The sequence below is a fragment of the Procambarus clarkii genome, chromosome 66, assembly GCF_040958095.1.
Source record: "Procambarus clarkii isolate CNS0578487 chromosome 66, FALCON_Pclarkii_2.0, whole genome shotgun sequence".
In the NCBI taxonomy this organism is placed as follows: domain Eukaryota; kingdom Metazoa; phylum Arthropoda; class Malacostraca; order Decapoda; family Cambaridae; genus Procambarus; species Procambarus clarkii.
In genome coordinates, this window is record NC_091215.1 from 25,143,821 (window position 1) to 25,169,999 (window position 26,179).

The following is a 26,179-nucleotide window of genomic DNA, read 5'->3' on the forward strand; positions in this document are numbered from 1 at the left end:
ATAGTTTCAAGATATTAATGATAAAAATATTTCAGATTTTGCTCTGGTATAAGGAGATGGAATGACATACCCCAGAAAATTTTAATCTACTGTACTGTAACATCAGGAACCTGAACCCATCAAAGTGAGTTGAAACAAATATTAGTTTTTTGTGTTAACTAAAGATAAACTAAAGATTTATGGCAATGGAAGACACAGTCAATAATGAGATAATTATCCACAAGAATGACTCTAAGGTGCATGCCTTACCAAGGAAATATAATCTGGATGAAGAGTTTAAAGCGAAAGAAAAGGTTGAGGTATCATCAAGTTCTTTATATGGTAATATGGTGTCTAAGGACATTGCAGTAGCTATTGAAGCCAAGGTAAAAATAAAGAGAAAAATGCAGAAAATATATCCCTGTGAGAAGTGTAATTTGATATCGCAATCTTCTACTAACTTTAAGAAACACATGTTGACACACTCAGGGGAAAAACCTCACAAGTGTATGGTATGCCAAAGGGCATTTAGGCAGAAGCATCATTTAATTGATCATCAACGAACACACACAGGAGAACGTCCCTTTGAATGTGAGGAATGTGGATCTAGGTTTGTTCAGAAGTCATCTTTAAATTTACACAGAAAAAAACATTCTGGAATAAAACCATATTCTTGCAACATATGTAATCATTCCACATATGAAAAGATGCATCTAAAAATGCACATGAGAACCCATACTGGTGAGAAGCCCTATCAGTGTGAAAAATGTGGCCAAACATTTTCACATTTAAGTCGGTTAAAGCTTCATACAATGATACATACTGGAGAAAGGCGTTATAAATGTGAGAAATGTGGTGTGTGCTTTCGAGAAAAGGTTACCTTGCAAAAGCATAGAGGGGTCCATATCAACCTAGGACCATTTGAATGTGAGGAATGTGGAAAACAGTTCACACGTATGAATGGTTTAGTTCTGCATCGTAAAGTTCACACTAATAATCAGGAGTATCTCTATGTGTATAATAAATCAGAAAATCAGACTTATAAATCCACACTATCGGAAATGACAAATGTAGCACTAAAATCACCACCATCTAAGATGGCAAAAGAGGCTTTAAATTCCTCTCCATCTGAGATATCAAATGAGGCTTTAAAATCCATGCAACCTACAGCACCTGATAAGGCTTTAAAATCCCCAGCATATAAAGCCACAGATGTGACTGTAAAATCCTCACCATCTAAGACAGAGAACAACCCTTTAAAATTCACATCTAAAATACCACCTGTGACTATAAAATCTTTAGTATGTAAAACAACAAAGGAGGCTATAGAATCCTCATCATCAAAGGCTGCAAATGAGGCTTCAAAATCTACACCATCTAAGGAAGCAACTGAAGAGTTAAAATTCTCACTCTTTAATGCAGCAAATGAGACTTTAAAAAGCACATCATGTAATGAGATTAATGAAGATACATCTGCAACATTTAAAACTTTAGATAACGCTATAGAATCTGCACCATCTAAGGCAGAAGATGAGGGTGCAAAATGTGTACTATTTAAAGCAGAAAATAATAAATTAAAATCTTCATTATCAAAGACAAAAAATGAAGCTCCAAAATCCACACCTTCAAAGTCAGTAAATGAGCCATTAAAAGACAAACCATCTAAAGGATTTAGAGAAGTTGCTGATATAGAAAATCAGTATTCACCACTTTCAGAGATTATGCCCAGAGCTGGGGATAAAGTAGAAAATATATCAACTTCTGCTTTGAGCTTAGAACACAATGACAGAATTTATGAATTTACAGAACATACAGGCAGCACTGCAGTTTTATCTGAAGAGCAGGCATCATTGAAAAATGTTAAGTACAGTCAGCCAAGTATAGATGCTGCCAATATCTCTCACATCTCTTCAGTGTTTGATGACACTATACACAGAAAGATTAATGTTGTGCACAGTTCTGAAGAGGGTAGATCCCAAGATAAATTAAAAGAAAGTTTAGCATCTAATTTATATGATAAAAATGTAACCAAAGATTTCAATGTTGTTCATCCTGATCATGTACGAGCAGCATTAGAGAGTGGAACTGTCCTAGAAACTCAAGATGAAGATGGCAAGGGATTTTTCATAGTTTTACCAGAATCTCTAAAAGATAAAGAAATCACATATTTGGCAGACTCGATGCACAATTGTGATATCATTAGGACATCAGTTAATTCACAAGAATCAATAACAGATGTGACCATAGATGTACCCACAAGTGAGAACACTATAGAATGCAATTCTTCAAAAGTATTCTCACATACAGCCTCCAACAACTGTATTAGTAATGACCCCTACTCTAATGTGGCACAAGACCTTCCTGGAAATGATGTTTGTGCTTATACAGTAGACATACATGAAGTCACAAATGTAGAAGATGACAATCATCCAATTCAGATAGAAGGGGAGCATAATGGTGATGATGGTGGTGGTGGTGATATTGTTCATAATTATGATAGTACAGACACCTTTCCAGTAGAAGAACCAGAGGAGCTGAACAATGAAATGCCTAGGTATCCACGTGTTGTACGAGAGGAAATTTATTCTGATGGCACAAGTCTTCTGTTGTGGAATGATGAGCTGGAACATCTAACAGAAGTAACTTACGTGATAGAAGAAGGGAAGGAGAATCCCATATTGAATCCTCCTCAGGGTGCACAATTTTACAGCTCTCAAATATTACACTCTACTGTAATGGAGCCAGAAATTAAAAGAAAAGCTCAAGAAACAGAATTCTTTATAGATGATATAAATCAAAAAAATCAAAAGATGCAGAAATGTGACTATGAAAGAACAGTATCTGCTAAGACACGTACAAAAGACAAGAAACTAAAAGAAAAGAAAGTGAAGAGCCGAATGGTGTATGATTGTCTACAATGTGGAAAGTCTTGTAAAACATCATCAAATTATATCACTCACATGCGAACGCATTCTGGAGAAAGGCCATATTTTTGTGACTTCTGTGGTATGGGTTTTAAACAGATTTCACATCTTCGATCCCATATAAGGATTCATACTGGAGAAAGGCCATATGTTTGTAATGTCTGCAATGCTACCTTTACCCAGTCTTCAAGGTTAAATTCTCATAAAAGAACTATTCATGTAGAGGGTAGAAATATTGTAAAGAAAAAAGAAAAGCCATTGGTAGAGCACAAAGTAAGAAATTTTTATTGTAAAATCTGCAAAAAGACTTTCATTAATGAATGTTTCAAGATAGATCACATGAGAGGTCATTTAAAACCCCAACCATATCGGTGTAAAATTTGTGGGGTTTGTTACAAACAAAAGAGCAGTATGATAAAGCATAGTCATTGTCATGTAGATAACAAATTTATTTGTGAGATATGTGGACATGGCTTCCTAAATCTTTCTATGTTGGAAAATCATAGTATTGTGCAACATAAGAAGGGCTTGACAGAGTGTGGAATGTCAGATGTATGTATTAATGTTAAAATAGGAGAAGAAAAGGACTTTGTTGTTATTAACCATTCTATTAAGAATATTCAAAGTGAAATAACTGATGGTGTTAAAGTGAAAGAAGAAACTATAGATATAACTGAGGTAAATGATTGTCAAGTAAAACAAGAGGTTATACATGTCATTGATGCAGATGGCTGTGTAAAGTGTGAGGTAATGCCAGTAACACATGTAGATGATATGCACATTAAAGCTGAAGCAATGGAAATCAAAGGCATGGAAAGCTGTAGCAAGGACACAGAGAAACATTCAAATAAAGATTATGTATCCAGCACAGAGGAACAGTCAAATAATGATAATATATCCAGCACAGAGGAACATTCAAATAAAGATAATGTATCCAGCAGAGAAGAACATTCAAATGAAGATAATGTATCCAGCACAGAGGAACATTCAAATAAAAATAATGTATCCAGCAGAGAAGAACATTCAAATAAAGATAATGTATCCAGCACAGAGATTAAATGTGAAGTTTTGCTTACTGTAGATAAAGATAAAGAGCTTCTTAATATACTAGAGCCTGAATGGCAAGACTCAACAGAATCTGTAAAAGAATTCAGCAAAGTTAAGTTTCATTATACTTCTATTGACAATACTGGAAGGAAAATTTGGCAATGTAAGGTGTGTGATAGGCCTTTCTATCAGTCATCTAATTATCAGAGTCATATGAGAATGCATACTGGTGAAAGGCCATACGAATGCAACTATTGTCCTCGAGCTTTCAAACAAATAACACATCTAAAAGATCATATGAGTAGGCACACTGGCTTGAAGCCTTATAAATGTGGTGCGTGTGGATTATGCTTTTCCCAGCGATCTGCTGTAACACGCCACATAAGAAACTTGCACAATGATAAAGCTATAATGGTAGTTATGGGAAATGATAAACTTTTACCAAGTGGATGGAATGACCTGATATCTTTAAAGCTTGAAAATCAGTCCGGTGATTCTGAGCAACACTTGCAAGAAGGAGAAATTAATTCAAGTCAGTGTAAAAATAAAAAATTAAATGATGGCAGCAGTTCAAATAAGACAAAAACTTGTGATATATGTAAACAATCATACACCATAAACTACTTCAGGTCTCACTTGCGATGTCATACAGGAGAGCGTCCTTACACTTGCAATCTCTGTGGAGAAACTTTTAGACAAAAGGCTCACATGCACTCTCATCAACTTCGCCATTCAAGGGAAAAGTCTGTATGTGAGCTATGTGGAACTTCTTTTACACAGTCTTATAGATATGACAATCATATAATAAAGTGCCGTGAAACAAAAAATGTTAACACAAAATCTATCAAGAAATATCGGTGTGCATGTGGAACTTGTTATATTCGTCGTGTTCAATTAGTCAGACACCAAAAAATTTGCAGTGTCGTAAAAGAGAGTTATAAAAGAACAGATATAAATGAACCTGAAATTTTATTTGGTGAGAGTGAGAGCAAATGTGAGTTGAATGGGAATAAAAATTTGTGCACAAGTAGAAATGAGAAGGAGACAAAAAAGCAAACAGAATCCAGTCCTATGTATAGTGATGAAGAATTTACATGCAAATATTGTAATATAACATTTAAAAACATTACTGAGCATAAGAACCACTTGAAACAACACGAAAATATGTCACAGGTTTGTGGAGATTGTGGGGCACTGTTCAGAAGGGCATCTGCTTTACGGTTTCATCAGAGAGTGAAGCATGGTAAAGCAGATGAAAGATATAAGGAGTATAATATTGGATTAGAAAACATTAAAGAGGAGCAGTTCAGTGATGATAACATTGAGGAAGATAAAGTGAAGCATAACAAAAGACATATAAACAACAACATAGAAGAAAGTAAAGGAAACATTAAGCAAGAAAAATTACAGACATATGAAAGAAAAGGAATTACAGGGAAGCGATGCAAAAACCATTTAAGAGAATCTGTAGGCAAAGTTACCATAAAGTCACTCGAAGAAATGGGTGCTGAGAAAAATACAGCTAATAGTGAAACTTTGCAAGTAGCAGAGAGAAAGCATGAAATGGAAGCTCCAGGTGGATCAATTGGTAAAGAGTTCGAGAGAGATTCACAAAAGAACCCTGGAGATGAACAAAAATCACAAGCAGTGTATAAATGTGAGGCCTGTGTCATGACTTTTAATCGATTATCAAAGCTGAAACACCATATTGGAATGTGGTGTAAAGGATTAAAAAATTTATCACAACATAATGCACTTAGTGATTCATCAAATAATGTGCTCAAACAAGAAGTTTCTTTAGATATAACCAAAATAAAGCAAACACAATTTCCTAACTTTGACATAGAGTTCACTAAAAAGAGTTCTTTAGTGACTGGTGATTCAAATTCTAAAAATAATAGCAAACTTAAGGGTACAAAAAATATTAAATTTAATCATGCACTCCAGTCTGAAGAACTTGTTGCAGTGAAGGTGGAGGAAAATTTAGAGGGCAGTGACAGTATAAAGCCCAGTGAAGTTAGGAGTACAAGTTCAGAGGAGGAGGAAACTAAGTCAAGAATATTTGAGGATAAGCAATGTAGTAATTCTAATTATTGTAAAGATTGTGACAAGCATTTCACACGAGCTTATTCTTATAAAGTACATTTACAAACTCACTTGGCAAAACGGCCATATAAATGTGACCGGTGTTGTGTGACTTTCACTCAAAAGGCCCATTTAACAACTCATTACAGAAGACATACAGGTGAAACACCATATCAATGTGATGCATGTGATAAAGCATTTACTCAGTCATCAAGGCTAAAAGATCACATAAAAAGATTACATGGTAAGCCTAGAAATACATGAGATTTATATAATAAGTCTTCATTTGGCACATTTGATATACAATTGCACAGTGTAAATAAGAACATTATAAGGGGAAAGGCATTTATTGTTTTAAGATACTACTCTGTACATCTAGAAATTGAAGAAAATGGAAGATGTTGAATATTATGTAAAGGACTGCCAGCTGTTAATGGTGTGTAAGGTTTGACTAATGTTACATAATTCAAGAATTAGTATTCTCAATGAGTGACAAATTTTAGTTTTGTAGGCTACCATTCTTTTAAACATGCAGTTATATAAGATTTGTCAAGAGTACAAAATCTCCTTTAGATAGTTTTGATGTTCAGATGTAATAGTATTTATTTTATAGCTGTAATGAATACTTATTAGATACCAATACAGACCAGATTGAAAGTACAGTGCATCTATTTTTTCATTTTTTTTTTATCTAATCCATTATGCCAGCAATTTAAAACACCTTAACAAAAAGCATCCAGGGAGAAGGAAGTATGTGGCAAGGGTTGTATAATGTATTTTTGTACTAAAGAAGCACTTTTACAAATACAGTATTGGTACAGTACATATAGTGTTTGTTTCAGTATAAATACAGCACCCAAATTTTTGTTTTGTTTTATGACTTATTTTTTTTATTTTTTTAAGTGTTTAATTCTTACAAAATATGTGAATTATATAAAATGTTTACATAACTCATTATACAACCATACAGTTGTTGTATGCATGTGAACATAGGATGAGAGCCAAGTGTAAATGTGGCACTATAAAGAGTTCACAACTGAGGGTATAATATACATTATTTGGTTTCATTTGGCTCTCTTGTGCATATTCATGTGTGCCTGTGAGTTGATTTTATGTGCTTGCTTGTACACATTCTTGTGCATGCCTTTCAATGTTTCTGATGAATCATGACAATTTAGATTGAATTTTATGTAAAAGGAACATAATTTTTTGTATCAAAATTTGTAAACAGAAAAGTTAAACATAATCAAACCTTTAGGGATAGTGTCTTGTGCCTTTCTGAAGGGCAAACAGAGTACTGTACTTTCTGAACTGGCCCCTCAATAGCTTCCCAATGCATTAGGCTCTGGTTTTCCATGTGTTGGTACCAGGCATGTGAGTGAGTGAGTGTTGGTTGGCTGGTCCCTCAGGTAACCTGAGCTGCCACCTGGTGGCTCATTGTGTAATGATTGTTTACCTTCTACATACTAAGTGTTTCTGTGGGGAGCCCCTTCGGCTCCCTGGAGCTATTGGACTGATATACACTATATTAGTCTGGGGCTTCAGTCAATGGAGTTCTACCTACCGGTAACCTTTAGCTAGAACATGGCCCCCTCAGAGGGGCGCAGGGAGCAATGACCCTAGAAAAACTCCCTTGTATTTGGGGTATGTCATCTGCCATCGACCGGGGTTAGGCACTCGGAAAGGTAGGCATCTCAAAACAAACCCCCACATGGTAGGAAATGCAAAAAAACCCAACACTGAATAGAAAAACAGAACTCCCAAAGGAAAATGAAGGAAATAAGCAATGTCATTCAGCGCCACTGTTTGTCTGCGCTGCCCTCCACTCCCCTCCCCACCCCGGGAGGGGGAGGGCAGCAAGAACTTTCATTCCCTGCTTCCCATTTGGTTGCGTCCCAGGTTTGGACCTGGCTGGGCCTCGTTTGGGACTCTCAAATCACTTCCGTGTGTTTTCCCACTGTGGTGTTGCTGCGGCTGCAGTCCCGCTTCCGGATATTCCTGAGGAGGTCCCGGGTCACTTGGCGGTTGCTCGCTTGGTTGTGCAGGAATCTGCACTTCACTGTGCTGGTTTACCTGCCAGGTCGGGTCTAGCATCTAGCATCGGTGCTAGACCCGACCAGATGTCGGGTCTAGCATCTGGTTCCTTTGGTGGTGTCTCTTTTGCCCCTCTCGTGACTGCTGGGTTCAAGCCTGTGGGCCTTGCATCAGTTGCTACATCACCGGCTACCTCTTCGGATTTTTTGGGATTCAGTGCCTTGGCGCCTCCCCAATCCCTCGCTCAATGTGTTCACGGATGCCTCGTCTCTCGGCTGGGGCTTTGTGAACAGTGCTCACCAGGCCAACCAGGGGCAGTGGGCTCCATCCTTTCCTCAGGCTCATAGCACAGTGTGTGGGCGGTTGCGGCGGTTTGGTTTTTGATGTGGTGGGTTTGGGTCGTTCGGGTCTCTTCGATCAGACTCCACTCTGGTGGTTCCTTGTCTTGACAGCAGAGGTTCTCTTCGGTCTTTTGCTCTTTGGGGCATGTCGCTTCAGGTGACTCGTCTGCTGGATTCTCGGGGTTTAGCGCTCCGTGCTGTTCACTTCTGGGGAGTGTCCAACATCCTGGCAAACAGCCTGACGGTTCATTTCCCTGTCCACAGAATGGACGGTCGACGCCAACTCCTTCAGGTGGCTTTGCCGGACGTACAGGCCCCTGACGATGGATTTCTTCGTGTTGGACTTGTCCCAGCATCTCGCGATATATGTGGCACCCTTCCCCGACTTCGGTGCTGTCGAGGTGGGGTTACTTGTACTTCTTCCCCCCAGTCTGGCTGGTACTTTGGGTTCTGGCTCAGTTGGAGTCTTCCCGAGGGACAGTCGTCCTTGTGGCCCCCGTGTGGCTGGCCCAGCCTTGGTTTCAGACACGGCTACTCCCGTCCCATCCCAAATCCTTATCCTGACCCCTTCCAAGTGCTATATAAACGTAATGGCTTGGGACTTTCATCTGATAGTTCCTTTTCTTCCTTGTTCGGTGTCTGAACCCCAAGGCGTTTTCCATGACTCCGCCTTTTCCAGCAGCTCGGGTCTGTTCGATCTATTTCCCCGCTCTTCGCGGGGGAAGAAGTGGAAGTGGTCCTTTTGACGCAGGTGTATCACCTCTTGTTTGGTGATCAGGTGGTCCTTTTGACGCAGGTGTATCATCTCTTGTTTGGTGATCAGGTGGTCCTTTTGACGCAAGTGTATCACCTCTTGTTTGGTGATCAGGTGGCCTCATTGAAGGTGTCCCACCTGCGGTCTTCGTCTGAGCAACAGTATGGAGTCTCTTGGCATTTTTTTGTCTTTTCCTCTCTTTGTAGGTTCTCTTCTATTTCTGTTTGGGTTGTCTTGTCCTTTCTTGGCTCTTTCAGGACCGTCATCTTATGTCTAATACTGTCACCTCTTATCGTGTTGCTTTGATGGAGCCGCTCCAGCTTGCATTTGGTGTGGATGTTCCTTCTGCCCCTTCTCCTCCGTACGTTTTCTTATGCTTTGTTCGCCTCCAGCCTGCTCATGCGCCACCTGAGCCGACCTGATCCTTGGACAGGGTGCTCTCTTTTCTTTCTTCTCGGGTTGTGGTGGCCAATTTGGTTCATGAGTACCTTCAGAAGGCTTTGTTTCTGTTGGCGTAACCTCTGGAAGGCAGGTCAGTGAGCTTCCTGCTCTTCCCAATAACCCAAGGGCTTCCAATGGGGCCCTTGGGTTATTGATACTTGGTTAGTCATGCCGGGGGGTGCATCTTATGTTGTGTCCAATTGTGGCTCAGCGCCATTGCCTGTGCACCTCGGCTTCTGTGGCCGTGGACATGCTTTGGGTTGATCCAATTTCACTCGTTCCCTGTTCCATAGCTCGGTCTCTAAGGTCGTCCACAATGTTCTTAAGTCTAGCCAGCCTGAGGTCTACCCTCGTACACATACTTTTTTAAGTTTGGTGCTCTGGCCGCTGTGTTTGGGAACATGTCTTAGGCTGATATTTGTGTACGGGGGTTTTGGAGGTCAGACAGGGTCCTGGCCACCCGTATTTTGGTGACTGTTCCTGTGTTGCCTTGGGTCGTAGGATGCATTCAGTTGTCTCGTCTTTGGGTTGAGGTACACAGTGAGGCCGTCTCCCGGGTTGGTCCCCCTTTTTACTTATCTTTGGTTATGGAGCTCCAGGGAGTCGAAGGGGCTCCCTACAGAAAACCAGAGTGGAATGTAATGAAACGCCATTTTCTGGGTGAACCCCGGAGGCTCCCTTGTACCCACCCGCCGTCTGGTTGGAGGTTTTTTTTTGATGATCAGCCTCTGAACTGAGGTGTGAGAAGCCGGCGCTAGGGTCCAGGGCTCCCCTCTCCTCCCTGGGAGAGGAAGACTGTGTGGACAAGCTGTGCAGTGGCGATGAATGACGTTTGCTTGTTTCCTTTGTTTTCTTTTGGGGAGTTCTGTTTCTCCATTCGGTCTTAAGTTTTTTGCAATTTCCTACCATGTGGGGTTTTTGAGATGCCTACCTTTCTGGGTGCCTATCCCCAGTTGATGGCAGATGGAATACCCTCAAATACAAGGGGGGGTTTTCCTAGGGCTATTGCTCCCTGCGCCTCTCTAAGGGGGCTATGTTCTGCTAAGTAGTCTTCAGTATGCAGAACTCCAGTAACTGAAGCCCCAAACTAATATAGCATATTTCAGTCCAATACAGTAGTTCCAGAGAGCCTCCGGGGCTCACCCAGAAAAACGGCATTTCATTACATTCAACGCTGGGCGTTTTGGCACATTGTTGAAGGTAAACAATCATTGCACAAACTAATTGTTTTTGGTTTAGGTTTACTTTTCTGATCTAGATCTGTGGTTTTGCTTTGCTTGAACTTTACTTTCTAGGCAGTTTTTCTCACTTTTGGATCAATCTCTGACCCCGCATGCTTCCCCTCGTCTCTACGAGCACATCGGATTCTGATCCTGATGTTTGTTAGGCCTGGTAGTAGTGTCTGTGGTGCCAGTCTAATGCACAAGGAAGCTACTGAAGCTGTCCATAAAAGAGCTTCTCATTACATCCAACTCTGAATTTTTCAGAACTGTAGAATTGATTTCCTTTTATTCCTTAGAATTTTAACAATACAGCAGATGTACTAGACTATGACAAGTTCATTGCTAGTTTTATCTTATATTTTATTGTCATCCATAAAATGTCATTACATTAAGTAATAAATTCTATTATGAATTTCTTCATTTTATTAGTGTTTTGGTAAAGTGCTGGGTTTGTATATCAAAGAATTGTATATATTTTCTGAAACAAACTGTATTTTATGGGATCTAAATTTATATTATTTAACAAAAATAAAAAACAAGGCACAACATTAGTTTTTCTCTGTTTACCATAACTGATATGGTGCTATTGATATGATATACTCTTTATGTTGTTGTTTGGACATCATGACAAAAATGCAGCTGTGTAATTTGTCTTATTTTCAATTACAGTGCAGTAGAACTACACTGCATCCATAATGCATAAGTTACTCTTTTTGCACAAATATTGAATTTCATAAAAAGTGTGTACTGTACATGTATTGCAAAAATATATTTGGTAGAAATCTGTGTTCATAACCAAGCTAAAAAGACTTAACGCATTTCTTCTAAGTTACTTATTCTGCCACTCTCATGGGCATAATATTCTCCCACTGCAGCAAGACATACTGTTGTTGCTACATGGCCTGTAGCATTCTTGCAAAGCCATATAATGCATTTGGAAGGCACTGGAGATAATCCTTCTAGCATGGAAATAAACAGACTTGGTGGTCTGTTCACACTTGAGCATTAAAGATTCCCAGTGTTACATACCTTACGGTTACCTTGTGATGATTCCGGGGCTTAGCGTTTCCGCAGCCCGGTCCTCGACCAGGCCTGCTCGTTGTTAGATTGATCAACCAGGCTGTTGGACGCGGCTGCTCGCAGCCTGACGTATGAATCACAGTTTGGTTGATCAGGTATCCTTTGGAAGTGTTTATCATATTCTCTCTTGAACACTGTGAGGGGTCGGTCAGTTATGCCCCTTATGTGTAGTGGAAGTGTGTTGAACAGTTTCGGGCCTCTGATGTTGATAGAGCTCTCTCTCTCTCAGGGTACTTATTGCACCTGTGCTTTGGAACGGTGGTGTTCTGCACATCCTGCCATGCCTTCTGGTCTCATGTGGTGTTATTTGTGTGTGCAGGTTTGGGACCAGCCCCCTCTAATATTTTCCATGTGTAAATTATTACGTATACTCAAGAGAATACAGATTCAGGCATTTTAGTCGGTCCCAATAGTCTAGATGTTTTACTGAGTGAATTCTAGCAGTAAAGGTTCTCTGTACATTCTCCAGGTCAGCAATCTCTCCAACTTTGAAAGGGGTTGTCATTGTGCAACAATACTGTATTCCACTCTAGAAAGCACTAGCGTCTTGAAGAGTATCATCATTGGTATAGCATCTCTAATTTGAAAAGTTCTTGTTATCCAACCTGTCATTTTTCTTGCAGTTGTGATGGCTACTTTATTGTGTCCTTTAACGGTAAAGTCTTCCGACATGAGTACACCCAAATCCTTTACATTGCTTTTTCGTTCTATGTTATGATTTGACTGCATTTTGTACGTGGTTTCTGTTTTTATATTTTCCATAGCGCAGAAACTGGAACTTATCTTCATTAAATACCATATTATATTCTGTAGCCCATTGAAAGACATAATTTACTTCTGATTGGAGGTTTGCTGTGTCCTCTATGTTGTCTACTCTCATAAAAATCCTAGAGTCATCTGCAAAGGATGATACAGTACTATAGATTGTGTCCTTGTCTGTGTCTAACATGAGGAGGAGAAAAATTACTGAAGCAAGCACAGTATGCTGAGGAAATGAGCTCTTCACGGTTGATGGTCTGGATTTTATTTTGTTGACCATTACACATTGGGTTCTGTTAGTCAGGAAATTGTAGATCCATCCGCCTATTTTTCCGATAATTCCTTTTGAACGCATTTTGTGTGCAATAACACCATGGTCACATTTGTCGAAGGCTTTTGCAAAATCTGTGTAAATTGCATCAGCGTTTTGCTCGTCTTCCATGGCATCTAAGGCCATGTCACAGTGGTCCAGAAACTGTGATAGGCAAGAGTGCCCTGTTCTGAAACCATGTTGTCCAGGGTTATGGAGATGCTGTGATTCCATGTATTTTATCATCTTTCTTACTTAGCAGTTTTTCAAAGATTTTTTATGGTGTGTGATGTTAGTGCTATCAGTCAAATGTTTTGCCTCTGCCTTATTTCCTCCTTTATGGAGTGGTGCTTTCTCTGCTGTTTTTAGTATGTTAGGGATAGCGCAAGTATCTAGGCTTTGATTACAAACAATGTCAAGGGCTGCGATAGTGGTTTTTCAGTTCTTGATGAATATGGAGTTCCAAGAGTCAGGACCTGGTGCAGAGTGCATAGGCATACAGTCTATGGCTTTCAAAATTCAGTAGGGATTGGGTGACATCTGATATATAACTTGATGTTGGCATCACATTCATGAAAAATTAATTTGGGTTATCAATCTTTAGTGTGTTTAGTGCTTGCTGAAAATGCAATCATATTGATTCCTCAGTATTTTGCTCATTTCTTTGTTGTCATCTGTGAAAGTTTCATTTCCCTTTTGCAGGGGCCCGATAGTAGATATAGTTTTTATCCTGATTTTGCATAGGAGAAAAAATATTTCGGATTTCTATTTCATTGATGGCCTTTTGCTCTCTCTCTCTTGGATTTTGTACGATTCTTGTAGCTTTAGTTCAATCGTTTCCATTTCTCTACTTAACCACCTCCATCATTCTTGAGTTAGGGTGCAACTTTCAAGTTGTTCTGCAATTCGTTTTCTTTGCCTATAAAGGGAACACCATTCCCATTCCAGTCTGCATCTCTCCCTCATTTTTTGTAGGGGTATGCAGTTTGAGAATATTTTTAGAGCTACTGAGTTTATTTTGTCCAGGTACTGGTTCAAGTTTGCATTTTCTAGCTGTTCTTCCCAGCTAATTTCTGTGAGGTCTTGGTTTATTTACATCCAGTTAATCTATTATTAAAATTGAATTTGCTGAATTCTCCTTCCCCGAGATTTGGGACTGGTTGTGCAGGTCTACTCCCCATGCTTGTCAGAACTTCAATTATGTTGTGATCTGAGTGGCAGGTATTTTGAATCATTTTTGTTTCTGCATTTTCTAGGATGATTGTACAGGTACTTACATATTCCATTTGTTCTTCATAGTATCCCATACTTACAGGTACCCCATTTATAATACCGACTCCTTTTGGTCCTTGTTTTGTTTCACTTTGCCAGAGACTGCATTCTGCTGTGGCACCGTCGACACCACTAATTTACCGATACCTAATTCAGCTAACTGAATAAAAATGTATTACCTCACATTATCTTACATATCTAACAGTGATACTTGATGTTTTGACAAGCTGAGCCAGATTATTAAGCAAAGTTGACCTTGCTTATCTAGTTTTGAAGACCTTCTCAGTCTACCAGTCACACATTAGCTTACACGTTAATTAATAGTGTCCTAGTTAGTGTAGTACAGTATATTGGTCAGATTGAGTGTCCCTGATTTTTCCTGGTCACTTGTGAGTTTTGGTTCAGTGACAAGAAATATGAAGTTCTCTGGCCAGAGATTTTGCCATTTTTGTACAAGGGCTCATCACTGGTATCTGTTGTTGCTGTGATGATTTCTCTATCATACAGCACCGACTCCAACTTGTGCTTGATAATGTGTCATCCTGGGATATCAATCATGGCTTCATGGGTTCTCTACTGCTAAAGACTTGTGGTATGACCTTTACTAGGAAACGTAATTTTCCTTCTGTGGAAATCTTGTGTATAGAGAATTCTAGGCTCTCAGGGGGTTGATCTTTGACATTCACTTGTCTAGATTGTCTCATATTTCTTATCTCTGCCTTGAATGCTCCAAGGCCCTCTATCACACTCAGTCTTGTCCCATACTTCTTGAGGGCTGATAGGCACACACACATCTACCATACTGGGTAGATCACCACCTGGTAGATCAGCCTCCATTGCTGTCTTGACTTGGTGTTTACCCAAAATTAAAATGTATAGAACTTAAAGTCCGAGGTACCACTAGAAGCCAGTGACCACTGCATTATCGTATTTGATTACATTGTAGAATAAATGAGATAGTTGGAAAAAGAACAAGGAACAAGGGAAATGCAGGAGGGGGGTTAGGTATTATATGCAGTGGTGGCTCAAGGAAAATTAAATTGAAGGAAAGTCAACAAATGAGATGCTGGAACATTTAACACAGAAATGCAAAGAAGCAATTAAACAGATCATACCTGTCAAGAGGGAAGTTGAAAAAAAATACTGCAAATCTGGTTCAACAGTGTAAAGAGGGCAGAAAAGGCATGGAAAGAGTATAGGGGTCAAAGGCACAGATGCAAATAGGGAGGCACTAAAAAGAGCCAGGAATGAGTACAAAAGAATCAGGAGGGCAAATAGGAGCAGATGTTTGAGAATAACAGTGGCAAAAGCATAGAAGCAACCTAAACTGTTGCACAGCCATATAAGGAGGGAAAAAAATGATACGAGATCATGTGATTAGACTTTGGGAAGAGGGAGGAACACCCTTGGAGAATGATAAGGAAGTGAAGAATTCAACAAGAGCTTCCAGGAGGTCTTGAAATTAGAGCCAAATTGGTATCCAAGTAGGAATGACATAATCAAAAACAACACTAGATAGAACTGAAGGTAAAAAGATACCTGGAGGAATTGGATGTAACAAAAGCAGTAGGACCAGACCAGATATCACCACAGGTACTGAAAGAAAGCTGCAGGAAGCTTGTTACCCATTAACTATTGTATTCAACATTACAATGGATACAGGAGAGTTGCTGGGAATCTGGAAAAAGGCAAATGTAGTTCTAGTATTCAAGAAAGGAGACAAATATGAAGCACTCAACTATAGATCAGTGTCATTAACATTCATTCCATGCAAGATTTTAGAAAAAAGTCAAGATAACAATTATAAAATTTACTCTCCAAATGTTCTATAAGAGGCACAGCACAGCTTCAGATAGAAGTCAATCAAGTTAAACATAATTTTCTCTATGACAATCACCAAAATAAGACAAAAGAAAAAAAGGACAGATAGACTGCAAAAAAGCTTTTGACAGTTTTTCACAAAAGACTAATACACAAGATGGAGAGAGAAGCAGGGATAGCAGGAAAGGCATTGGACTGGGTACAAAGGTATTTGACAGGCAGAAAACAAAGGGATATACAGTAAACAGAGGTTATATCAGGCTAGAGATGAGTGGAAAGTGGTGTTCCTCAGGGCTCTGTCCTAGGACCATTGCTGTTTTTGATTCATGTAAATGACCTCACAGAGGGAGTGAGCTCGTACTTCTCTAGCTTTGCAGATGATGCAAAGTTGATGAGGAGAGTATATCTAAGCATGATCAGGTGTAGCTAATACCTTATTCCTAGTGGTATTTCCATTTTCAACAGGGGACCACTGATCCAAACAGTCAGCTCACACTAAATGTGGAGATTGCATTTTCCTCATGCCCCAGCTTGGCTACTTATATTAATTCACACAGGGCAGCCCCTCCCGTTGGTCCAACAACCCAAGAGATTCCTGCATTATTGGGGGTATTGCACAGTAGACAAAATAATGGAGCAGAAGCTATTCACAATTGCTTGAGAGTTGTGCACAAAAGCTCCCTTGCCTCATCAAGAAAGTTGTTCTCCCCATGGAGAGGAAGGAGGGGGGGGGGGAGAACAGCTGTGACAAGCCAACTCTTACATGATTCCAAAATGGCAATTGCGCTTAATTAAATATTGAATCATTAAATAAAGTTGTTAAAGCTAAAACAATGTGGTAAATAAGAATACAGTATGCATATACATTAGTAGCATTTTATATCATATTACCCTGTGGCTAGGAGACTAGGTAATAAGAGCTCACTGAGTATTCATCTTGTTCCTCATTGGCTGTCTCAATTTGAATGAGGTTAATTGTTCCTTGGCTTACAAAAAGATTCCAAAGAATAAGGAAAATTGGCTTGTACTTTGTCTTGACTGAGACTAATATTACAATGACACTGGCATTGAAAGAGCATCTGAACTCCAGTGTCATTTAAGGATTGATAATGCAAGGTGTACTCGGTAGCCCAGTAGAAGAGACAGGATTATAGACCAGTTATGGACATTTGAAATAAGCTGTTTCTATGGCATAGTTGCTACTCAATAGTGCATAACCTTGGTTTAAAACAAAGCTCCTTACACAGTTTGAGCAATTGAAGATATCTGGCCATCTTTCATATTTGCACAACTTGTACTATAAAATTCGATAAAATTTTTCTCGTCTGTTTCTTTTGCACCCACTTCTGTTTGTTCCTGCCTTCATCAGTTTTGAATATGGAGCTTGTTTGATTTTAACAAACCTGGTTACAGTACCTGTAAACTGAGTAAATCTAACTTGTGAAACCAAAATCATGTCTTAACCTTTTCACATTGCATTTTTATCAATGTCACTTATTTTACTTTCAAAACTTTGACTTGCAACTAATATTTGATTTTCTATTCATTAGTCTGAGATTTTAGTTTTGAGAGTTGAAGGTATAGCATTGGAAGACATTAAGGCTTGGCCTGATCGAGGTTTATAGCACAGTTCCAACATCAATAATAGTATTGATAAAATGCCTCCAGCAATCAGTAAGATGAAGGCAGTCAAGATATTACTGAAAAGAAAAAGAGAAAAATTAGACACATTTTGGATAAGATATTCAAAATGATTTTAAGACAGTAGAAAATACATACCGTACAAACATTAGTTACATCATATAAATTTTATGATTCACCAAAAGATAGGTGAGAAGGAAGGGTGGGAGGTCATCGAATGTTTACATCATATTTGGGTCTGGTAGTCATTCTCAGACAAATTAGGTCCGTGTTTCATTTTGTAGCCCTAAGCCAAGGCTACAATGCAATGCTATTCACTATGAAAACTACATTATTTAAGTAAAATTCTCAGTGAACATATCAAGTTCACATTTGCTTATCAAACTGGTCCTTGAAAAGGACAAAACATTCAGAAGCTTAGGAAAGAACAAAAATGACAGTACAAAGGATTACATAATGAATTGCATTGTTAGCTCTAGATTAGAGTTTTGAAAAATACCCATTGCACTAATTTCATGAGACACAATATTTTCATATTCTAAATACAAATGATTAATTTTACTTTATGTTAAAAATACACAGAATAGTCAAACAAAAAAAATTTATTGATAAAAGTATCAGGAAAACTGGTGGGCAAACTAAACCCATTAGCCATTTTATACCTCTTGGTTCACCATTCTGAGCCCAGAAACACTGTACAGTAATATCTTTATCCTTCACAGAAACTGCTTATGACTGCCAAACAAATCATTATAAACAACTCTAAAAAAATGACCAACACTTATTCTGCTACTGCAAAATAATCTTACATGCAATCTTTTGGATGTGAAATTAATTGTACAAATTATTCTCCAATGGATCAAATGAATTAAATATTCATAATTTTTGGAACTGCAACTTATAAAGTTAAGAAAATAACTGGGCAAGATACATATAACATTTTTTTAACAGTCTTGGAGCCAAAGGGGGCTCCAAGAGGGCAAGGACAGCATAGGCCATGGGGGCTCCAGGAGGGAGGTTATAGAGGCCACAATGTGTGGGGTGGGAGTCTCCAGGAGCAGAGGCCACAGTGGGGGGTGTAATACCATAAAGTTGTTTTGTATTTAATATATACATAGCACAGGAGTCACAGACAAGTTTGAGAGGTGCCAGGTTGGCAGCCCCTAGTAATTAAGAAAGTCACACCTCTTAGAGTTAATGACCACCAAGTGACCAAGGTCAGGTCGTGTGAAGTTGACCTGGTTTCTGCTAAGCTCATACTGTAATTGCAGCCGGATATCCGGGGAGTGGGGGGGGGTCCTTCAAACAAGCCGCCAGTTTAAGGTGTGGCTTGGTAGAGTGCCTGGGGCTATCTACTGGTGGGTGGAGTTAGCTAGTTGGTCCCCAATATATACCCAGGGTACTGTGCACTCGAGAGAGAGGAGATAGAAACAGCACAACAGGAGCAGAGCCGGGCAGAAGACAGCAGCCGAGTTAGGCTGTTGGCCGGACCGAGGATGACTCTGCCGGTCAACTGCAGACCCTACCAACTGCCCCCCCCCCCCTGCTATCCAACTCACTTGGTGAGTTGAAAGGCGACTTATTTCGTGTACTAAGATGTTGTGTGATCTCTAGGGGCAAACAGCTGTAGTGACTCTCAAAGTTCTGTGTGGTGGCTCACATTGTTTATCTGGATATAATGAACCTCAAGTTCGATTGCTTGAATTCTGATATTTATCATGCTAAATAAATACTTGATTCACTTACTTTTAATTTGATTTTAATTGTATTCCCGAGATCTTGGAATTTCTGATATAATATGCAGACTAGAGTGTAGAGTACTCTTGAGTTATGGACTTAAAGGATCTTACATAGATACATATAAAACATGCTAATAATGACCTTTTTATACATCTTTGAGAATACGACAAGTTCCATTCCTTGTCTTGTATGTAATGGACTAGAATTGATGTAGAATGGATTTCTACTTATACTTATCAATGTAACACTGTAAAAGTGTTTGGGTTAGGTTATTTAAAATATATATAGAGTACATGAGTCACAGACAAGGATCTGAGAGGCGCCAGTTGTCTGCCTGAGATCTCACACCTCTAACCGTTAATGACCTCAAGTGACCTGAGGTCAGATCATGAGAATTTCACCTTGCTTCCGCTAAGCTCTTAATTGTAGTCTGGTAGCCTTCAAACAAGCCGACGTTTAAGGAGTGGCTTGGTAGTGCCGGAGGCTATCTATTTGTGGGCGGAGTTAGCTACTAGGTTCCCCAATATAAACTCGGAGAGCTATCCAGCATAGAGCATTAAGAGACAGAACAGCAGACGAGAGCAGAGACCTGCTCCCTACCTGGGAGGCTGTCGGCCGGCAGGGGCGAGACAGTCTCTGTCAAGCTACAGACCCCCCCCCCCCCCTCTCTATTCAACTTAGACTCAGTACTCGGTGAGTGAACATTAAGGTGACTTGTCGTGTTTTACATATGTTGTGTGATGATGAGGGGCAGTCAAGTTGTAGGGTTCTCGAATTCTTGGATGATGACTCACTTTGCATATTAACTGGAACATTTTAATTGAATTGCTAAATTATGATACTTCATGGGAAATATAATTATGAATTTATTATTTAAATTGTGTTTAACTTTGTTCCCTAGAGCTTAGAGTTGAGGTGAGAAAGCCTCGGGGATTATTGGTTCCCTGATTTTAAGGAGTACATGGTACAGAGGGAACATACTAATAATGAACTCATGATAACATCCTTTGAGAATTTTGTGATACAGGCAAGTTCCATTCCTTGTCTTGTATGTAATGATCATGAATGGATGGTGGCAGCATTTCGTCTTCTACTATCTACTCTTCTACTTCTACTATCTACTCTTCTACTTCTACCTATCTACACCTCTCCCTCCACCCTTCTCTAAACTCTCACTTTCAACTAATGACCCTCCTCGCTCCTCCCACCTCCCTACCTCTCACCCCAAACCCTCACTAATTACTTCACTATTCATTTCTTTCCTCTCGTTTTCTCTTATACGTTTGTGGCAATGATTCTGTATTCTAGAGTTCTCTAGAGTTTCGGGTAGCTGATCCAGTTACGGCGCCTTGTAGTCTTAGCACCTAGGTAGTCAAATACCTAGGTTACAAGGTGTTGAACGAGAGAGGTTGCCTTAGGAACTCTGGAGGTGCTCTAGAATAGTTAGCTAACTGAGGACGGGATAACGGACTAGAGAGAGCTGTTTCCCCCGGCCTCGTTAGTTAACTGGGGGGTGGAATAATGGACAAGATAGAGCTATTTCCCCCACCCCCCGTTACAATGTTGGCAGCGGTGTTGAACAATGTTGTAGGTAGTTGGTGTTCTTTTAACATTGTTCAGTCCCACGTGTCTTTTGCCGCTCAGGCGCTATCAGGGAGATCTTGACAGGTGTTTATTATTCGCGAGTTAGCGAACTTTTTTCAGGTTAGGAGATGGTGATTCTCTGGTGTTGTGGTTTAGTGATTTTGTGAGTTTTGTGGTGTTCAGGGAATGTTCACCAGAACTTGCGTGTGTAGTGACTTATGTTAGTAATAAGATTTGGCGATTTGGGAACTTAGCGGTGTTGGTAGTGCAGGTCAGCTGAGTGTGACAGGTGACCTCGCATGTCCCACGGGGACACCCAGCCACCGCTGGTCTCCAGGTCAGTGGGGAGTGGCAGGTGTAGTTCTTAAATAGATTTTAAGTAGTTTGTAGTGGTTCTGCTCAGATTATTGCGATCGACTGTTTTACTCCATTTGAACGCAATAACCCGAGGTGTACTGGTCTTGTACAGCATGCTAGGGGGAGGCTTAGTATGTCAGTAGACTTCACGTTGGGGACGCTCGACGTTAGATAGTCTGGTCACAGGGGTGGCAACAGTTTTGAGTTGTTGACCGGCGGAGAAGCTAGGAAAACACTCTGGGTCACGTAGGTGGCTGTAGGTTAAGGGTAGGAGTAACGGTTAATTATGTACTTAAGATTAGGAAAGGTACAGTTAAGTGAGGCTAGTGTTTGTCTATTAGTATTGATTTTTTTGTGCGTGACAAGTTAAAAGTAGTGATGCCCTTATTCTCTCTTCTCTAACTTTACTCTGTTACTGTTTTATGTTCCACCAAGTCAATATCATTCAGAGTTAATTGAATTATTAAAAATTGAAGTGTAGTTGTTGCCAGGAGGAGAGCGTTATGATATGACTGTGTAACCCTATACAAACTACAGGGTCACACAAATATCTTGGGAGCACGATATTGTCGCCTTTCTGTTCATCCACAGGTGGGAGCCAGAAGAGAGGAGAGACGCACATACAAAAGAGGGAGACGGCTGCTATGTACCACACTCAGGGGCGTTTATCACCACCACCACGACCAGCCCACTACCTGGAGGTCATGGCTCCACCACCACCACCACCCCAGGGGACCCCAAGATGCAGCCCTCTCGGTCGGTCAACATTGGTCTACCCAGTGGACCCCAGGTCGTTCGGCAGACGACCCCAGACGACCCAGTAAAGATGGAAGAGGAACAACAACGACTCCAGTCTGTCCCACCAACATCGGTCTACCCAGGATGGACCCCAGGACGGACGGACCCCAATGGACCCCAGGTCGCTTGCCAAAGACCCATGGGAGGAGGAAGAGAGAAGAAAGAAGAGAGAAGAAAGAAGAGAGAAGAAAGAAGAGAAACGAAAGAAGATAGAAGAAAGAAGAGAGAAGAAAGAAGAAGATAAGACAAGCTGAGTGAGACACGATGCCTAGTGTCCCTTGCTGGTGTAAGCATCATTGCATGGAGCGTAATTGCAAGACAGGATCGTTTGCCTTAACTGGCCGCCCCTCCTGCAAGCATGTTGCTCTGTTGAGTGATTCTTCCTGTGTCATGCGGACTTGATGTGGCTGTCAGAAGTAGCTCTCTGAAGGAGGCGTGCTGGAGCAACAGGGAGGAAGAAGAGTAGGATGGGATTTCTACTGTTGGCAACTATATGAAGGTCTCGAAACTTGTAGTCCCTATAGCTGTGAAGAACCCCAATATACGTCTCTCATGGTGACTGACGTAGGGCCAATTACAGATCAGCTGGGACAACCGAATTCCACGGTCCTGTGCTCAGTTCAAGTAGTAACGGCTTTCGGGTTGACCAAGTGTTGTTGTGCGTTAACGACGGAGAAGCGACGGAGGCAGTTGTGTTGAAGAAATGTGGTACAGGATTATCTACAAGACCAAGCAGTGACGGCGCCCAGCCAGAGACAATGGACGTCTGTCTACATATTTCATTTTTTAGAGTAGGATGATGTATATTTGTTTAGCTAGGATGTATTCTTTTCGTTAATAAAGTTGTCGCACACAGCTAGCTTGCTTTAGCAGTGTTGCAAAAACTTTATTTTCGGGGAGAAGGGGAGATGTAACACTGTAAAAGTGTTTGGGTTAGGTTATTTAAAATATATATAGAGTACATGAGTCACAGACAAGGATCTGAGAGGCGCCAGTTGTCTGCCTGAGATCTCACACCTCTAACCGTTAATGACCTCAAGTGACCTGAGGTCAGATCATGAGAATTTCACCTTGCTTCCGCTAAGCTCTTAATTGTAGTCTGGTAGCCTTCAAACAAGCCGACGTTTAAGGAGTGGCTTGGTAGTGCCGGAGGCTATCTATTTGTGGGCGGAGTTAGCTACTAGGTTCCCCAATATAAACTCGGAGAGCTATCCAGCATAGAGCATTAAGAGACAGAACAGCAGACGAGAGCAGAGACCTGCTCCCTACCTGGGAGGCTGTCGGCCGGCAGGGGCGAGACAGTCTCTGTCAAGCTACAGACCCCCCCCCCCCCTCTCTATTCAACTTAGACTCAGTACTCGGTGAGTGAACATTAAGGTGACTTGTCGTGTTTTACATATGTTGTGTGATGATGAGGGGCAGTCAAGTTGTAGGGTTCTCGAATTCTTGGATGATGACTCACTTTGCATATTAACTGGAACATTTTAATTGAATTGCTAAATTATGATACTTCATGGGAAATATAATTATGAATTTATTATTTAAATTGTGTTTAACTTTGTTCCCTAGAGCTTAGAGTTGAGGTGAGAAAGCCTCGGGGATTATTGGTTCCCTGATTTTAAGGAGTACATGGTACAGAGGGAACATACTAATAATGAACTCATGATAACATCTTTTGAGAATTTTGTGATACAGGCAAGTTCCATTCCTTGTCTTGTATGTAATGATCATGAATGGATGGTGGCAGCATTTCGTCTTCTACTATCTACTCTTCTACTTCTACTATCTACTCTTCTACTTCTACCTATCTACACCTCTCCCTCCACCCTTCTCTAAACTCTCACTTTCAACTAATGACCCTCCTCGCTCCTCCCACCTCCCTACCTCTCACCCCAAACCCTCACTAATTACTTCACTATTCATTTCTTTCCTCTCGTTTTCTCTTATACGTTTGTGGCAATGATTCTGTATTCTAGAGTTCTCTAGAGTTTCGGGTAGCTGATCCAGTTACGGCGCCTTGTAGTCTTAGCACCTAGGTAGTCAAATACCTAGGTTACAAGGTGTTGAACGAGAGAGGTTGCCTTAGGAACTCTGGAGGTGCTCTAGAATAGTTAGCTAACTGAGGACGGGATAACGGACTAGAGAGAGCTGTTTCCCCCGGCCTCGTTAGTTAACTGGGGGGTGGAATAATGGACAAGATAGAGCTATTTCCCCCACCCCCCGTTACATCAACCCTTCTACCTCTACCTCTCCTACTCACTTCCTACTCCCTCTCCTCTCCCTCTGCCTCTCCCCCTCTCTGTCCCTTTCACCTGACGACCCTCCTTACTCCTCCCAACCACTCCTCCCTCCCGCCCTCACCCCAAATCCTCACTAATTACTTCATTATTCATCTCTTTCCTTTTGTTTCTCTTATACGTTCATGGCAGTGAACTGTTCTAGAGTTCTCTAGAGTCGCGAGTAGCTGATCAAGTTACAATGCCTTGTGTTCGTGATACCTAGGTAATCAAATAAATGTACCTAGGTCACAAGGTGTTGAATTGGAGAGGCTGCAGTAGGGTCTCTGGAGGAGGTCTAGAATAGCTAACTGAGGGGTGGGATAATGGACAAAAGAGAGCTATCCTCCCCCCCTCCCGTTACAATAGTTAACTAGGGGCCGGATAATGGACGAGAGAGCTATTTCCCCCCACCTCCTCGTTACAGGGGGGGGGGGAACATAGATGGGGGTGTCTTCTTCAGGATTCTCCGCAATGGGGGATGGGGGCTCCAGAATCAGGGGACAGCGAAGACTGCAGTAGCCCCCCCTGTTTCTCACTTCTGGGGGCCCCCTTCCCCGTCCCTCCCATCAGCTGAGTGGACAGCACTTGGGATTCTTTGTCCTAAGGTTCCGGGGTTCAGTCCCCAGCAGAGATGGAAACAAATGGGCAGAGTTTCTTTCACCCTGATGCTCCTGTTCATCTAGCAATAAATAGGTACCTGGGAGTTAGACAGCTGCTACGGGCTGCTTCCCAGAGATATGTAACAAAAAAGAGGTCTGGTAGAGGACCGGGCCGCAGGGACACTAAGCCTCAAAATCATCTCAGGATAACCTATAACCTCAAGAAGGAAGAAGATTCCTCCTGGAGCTTCCAGTGGCCTCTGGAGCCCCCTTTCCTGTATGGTTAAGGGCAGCAGAGGCCATGGGGGCTACAGGTGGGGAGGGAGGAGAGCAGAAGGCATGGGAGCTCCTGGAGCCACCCCCCCCTGTGGCCTATGTTCTCTCCTCCATGAGTGGCAGGACATCAGAGGTCATGGGAGGCCTCTTGATGTCCCGCCACTTGGGAGCTCCTGTAGCCTTCCCCTACCCCCCCAAGGCCTCTGCTTCCTCCTCCCTCTCCTGGAGAGGAGTGCGGGGCAGCAGAGGCCTTGGAGAGGCTCAGAGTGGACAGTAGAGAAAACCAATGGGCTCGTCTTGTAACCATGACTAAAGTAATTAAATATAAAGATGTAGCCCATCTCTCAAACACACTTACGAGAATCCCAGCTCTGTGTAGGGAGAAGGGGCTTCACAGGGAATGGGTTTACCCCACCAACGCTGGTGCAAGCGGTCAAGTATACCACCCGAAGACATCTTGATCAGCCTGAGAAGAATTGTAGAATTACTGGTACTGTGTATCATTTTTCTCAAAATTACTTAAAGGACAATAAGGATATAAAACAAGGATACCATTTGAACTAACTCACAACCCATGTTCAAGAACTGCACCAACTGACAAACAACCCACCTCAGACTCATGCACAGTCACTACAGCCTTGTTCATTCAACCCGTCCTCTTAAAAATAATGTCACTTTTGGCTCGTATGCACGCTATGACCAAATTTGGACGTAATTTGAAATGAAATCGACTCACAAAAGTGACGTTCCGTTCCGTTTTCTATTTGAGTCGTCCGGCGTATGCCCAGAGGTTATGAGAGGACACTTTAAATTAACGTTTTGAAACTTTATAAGA

General features: G+C 41.0%; 2 protein-coding genes across 2 annotated transcripts in view; one reads left to right on the top strand and one right to left on the bottom strand.

The window, feature by feature from the left end:
- The first annotated feature begins 130 nt into the window (after positions 1 to 130).
- On the top strand, positions 131 to 23,736 carry LOC123769261 (zinc finger protein Xfin). The gene has a single exon (XM_069309880.1). The coding sequence runs from the start codon at positions 180 to 182 to the stop codon at positions 6,297 to 6,299; it is 6,120 nt and encodes a 2,039-aa protein (XP_069165981.1). The 5' UTR covers positions 131 to 179; the 3' UTR covers positions 6,300 to 23,736.
- Positions 17,503 to 26,179, bottom strand: part of LOC123769390 (glutamate receptor ionotropic, kainate 4) — a 44,775-nt gene continuing 36,098 nt past the window's right edge. The window contains exons 12-13 of the mRNA XM_045760500.2: positions 25,703 to 25,810; positions 17,503 to 17,770 (exon numbers count right to left, since the gene is read on the bottom strand). Coding sequence (XP_045616456.1) covers positions 17,617 to 17,770; positions 25,703 to 25,810 — 262 coding nt within the window. The 3' untranslated portion in view covers positions 17,503 to 17,616. The remainder of the gene's footprint in view (positions 17,771 to 25,702; positions 25,811 to 26,179) is intronic.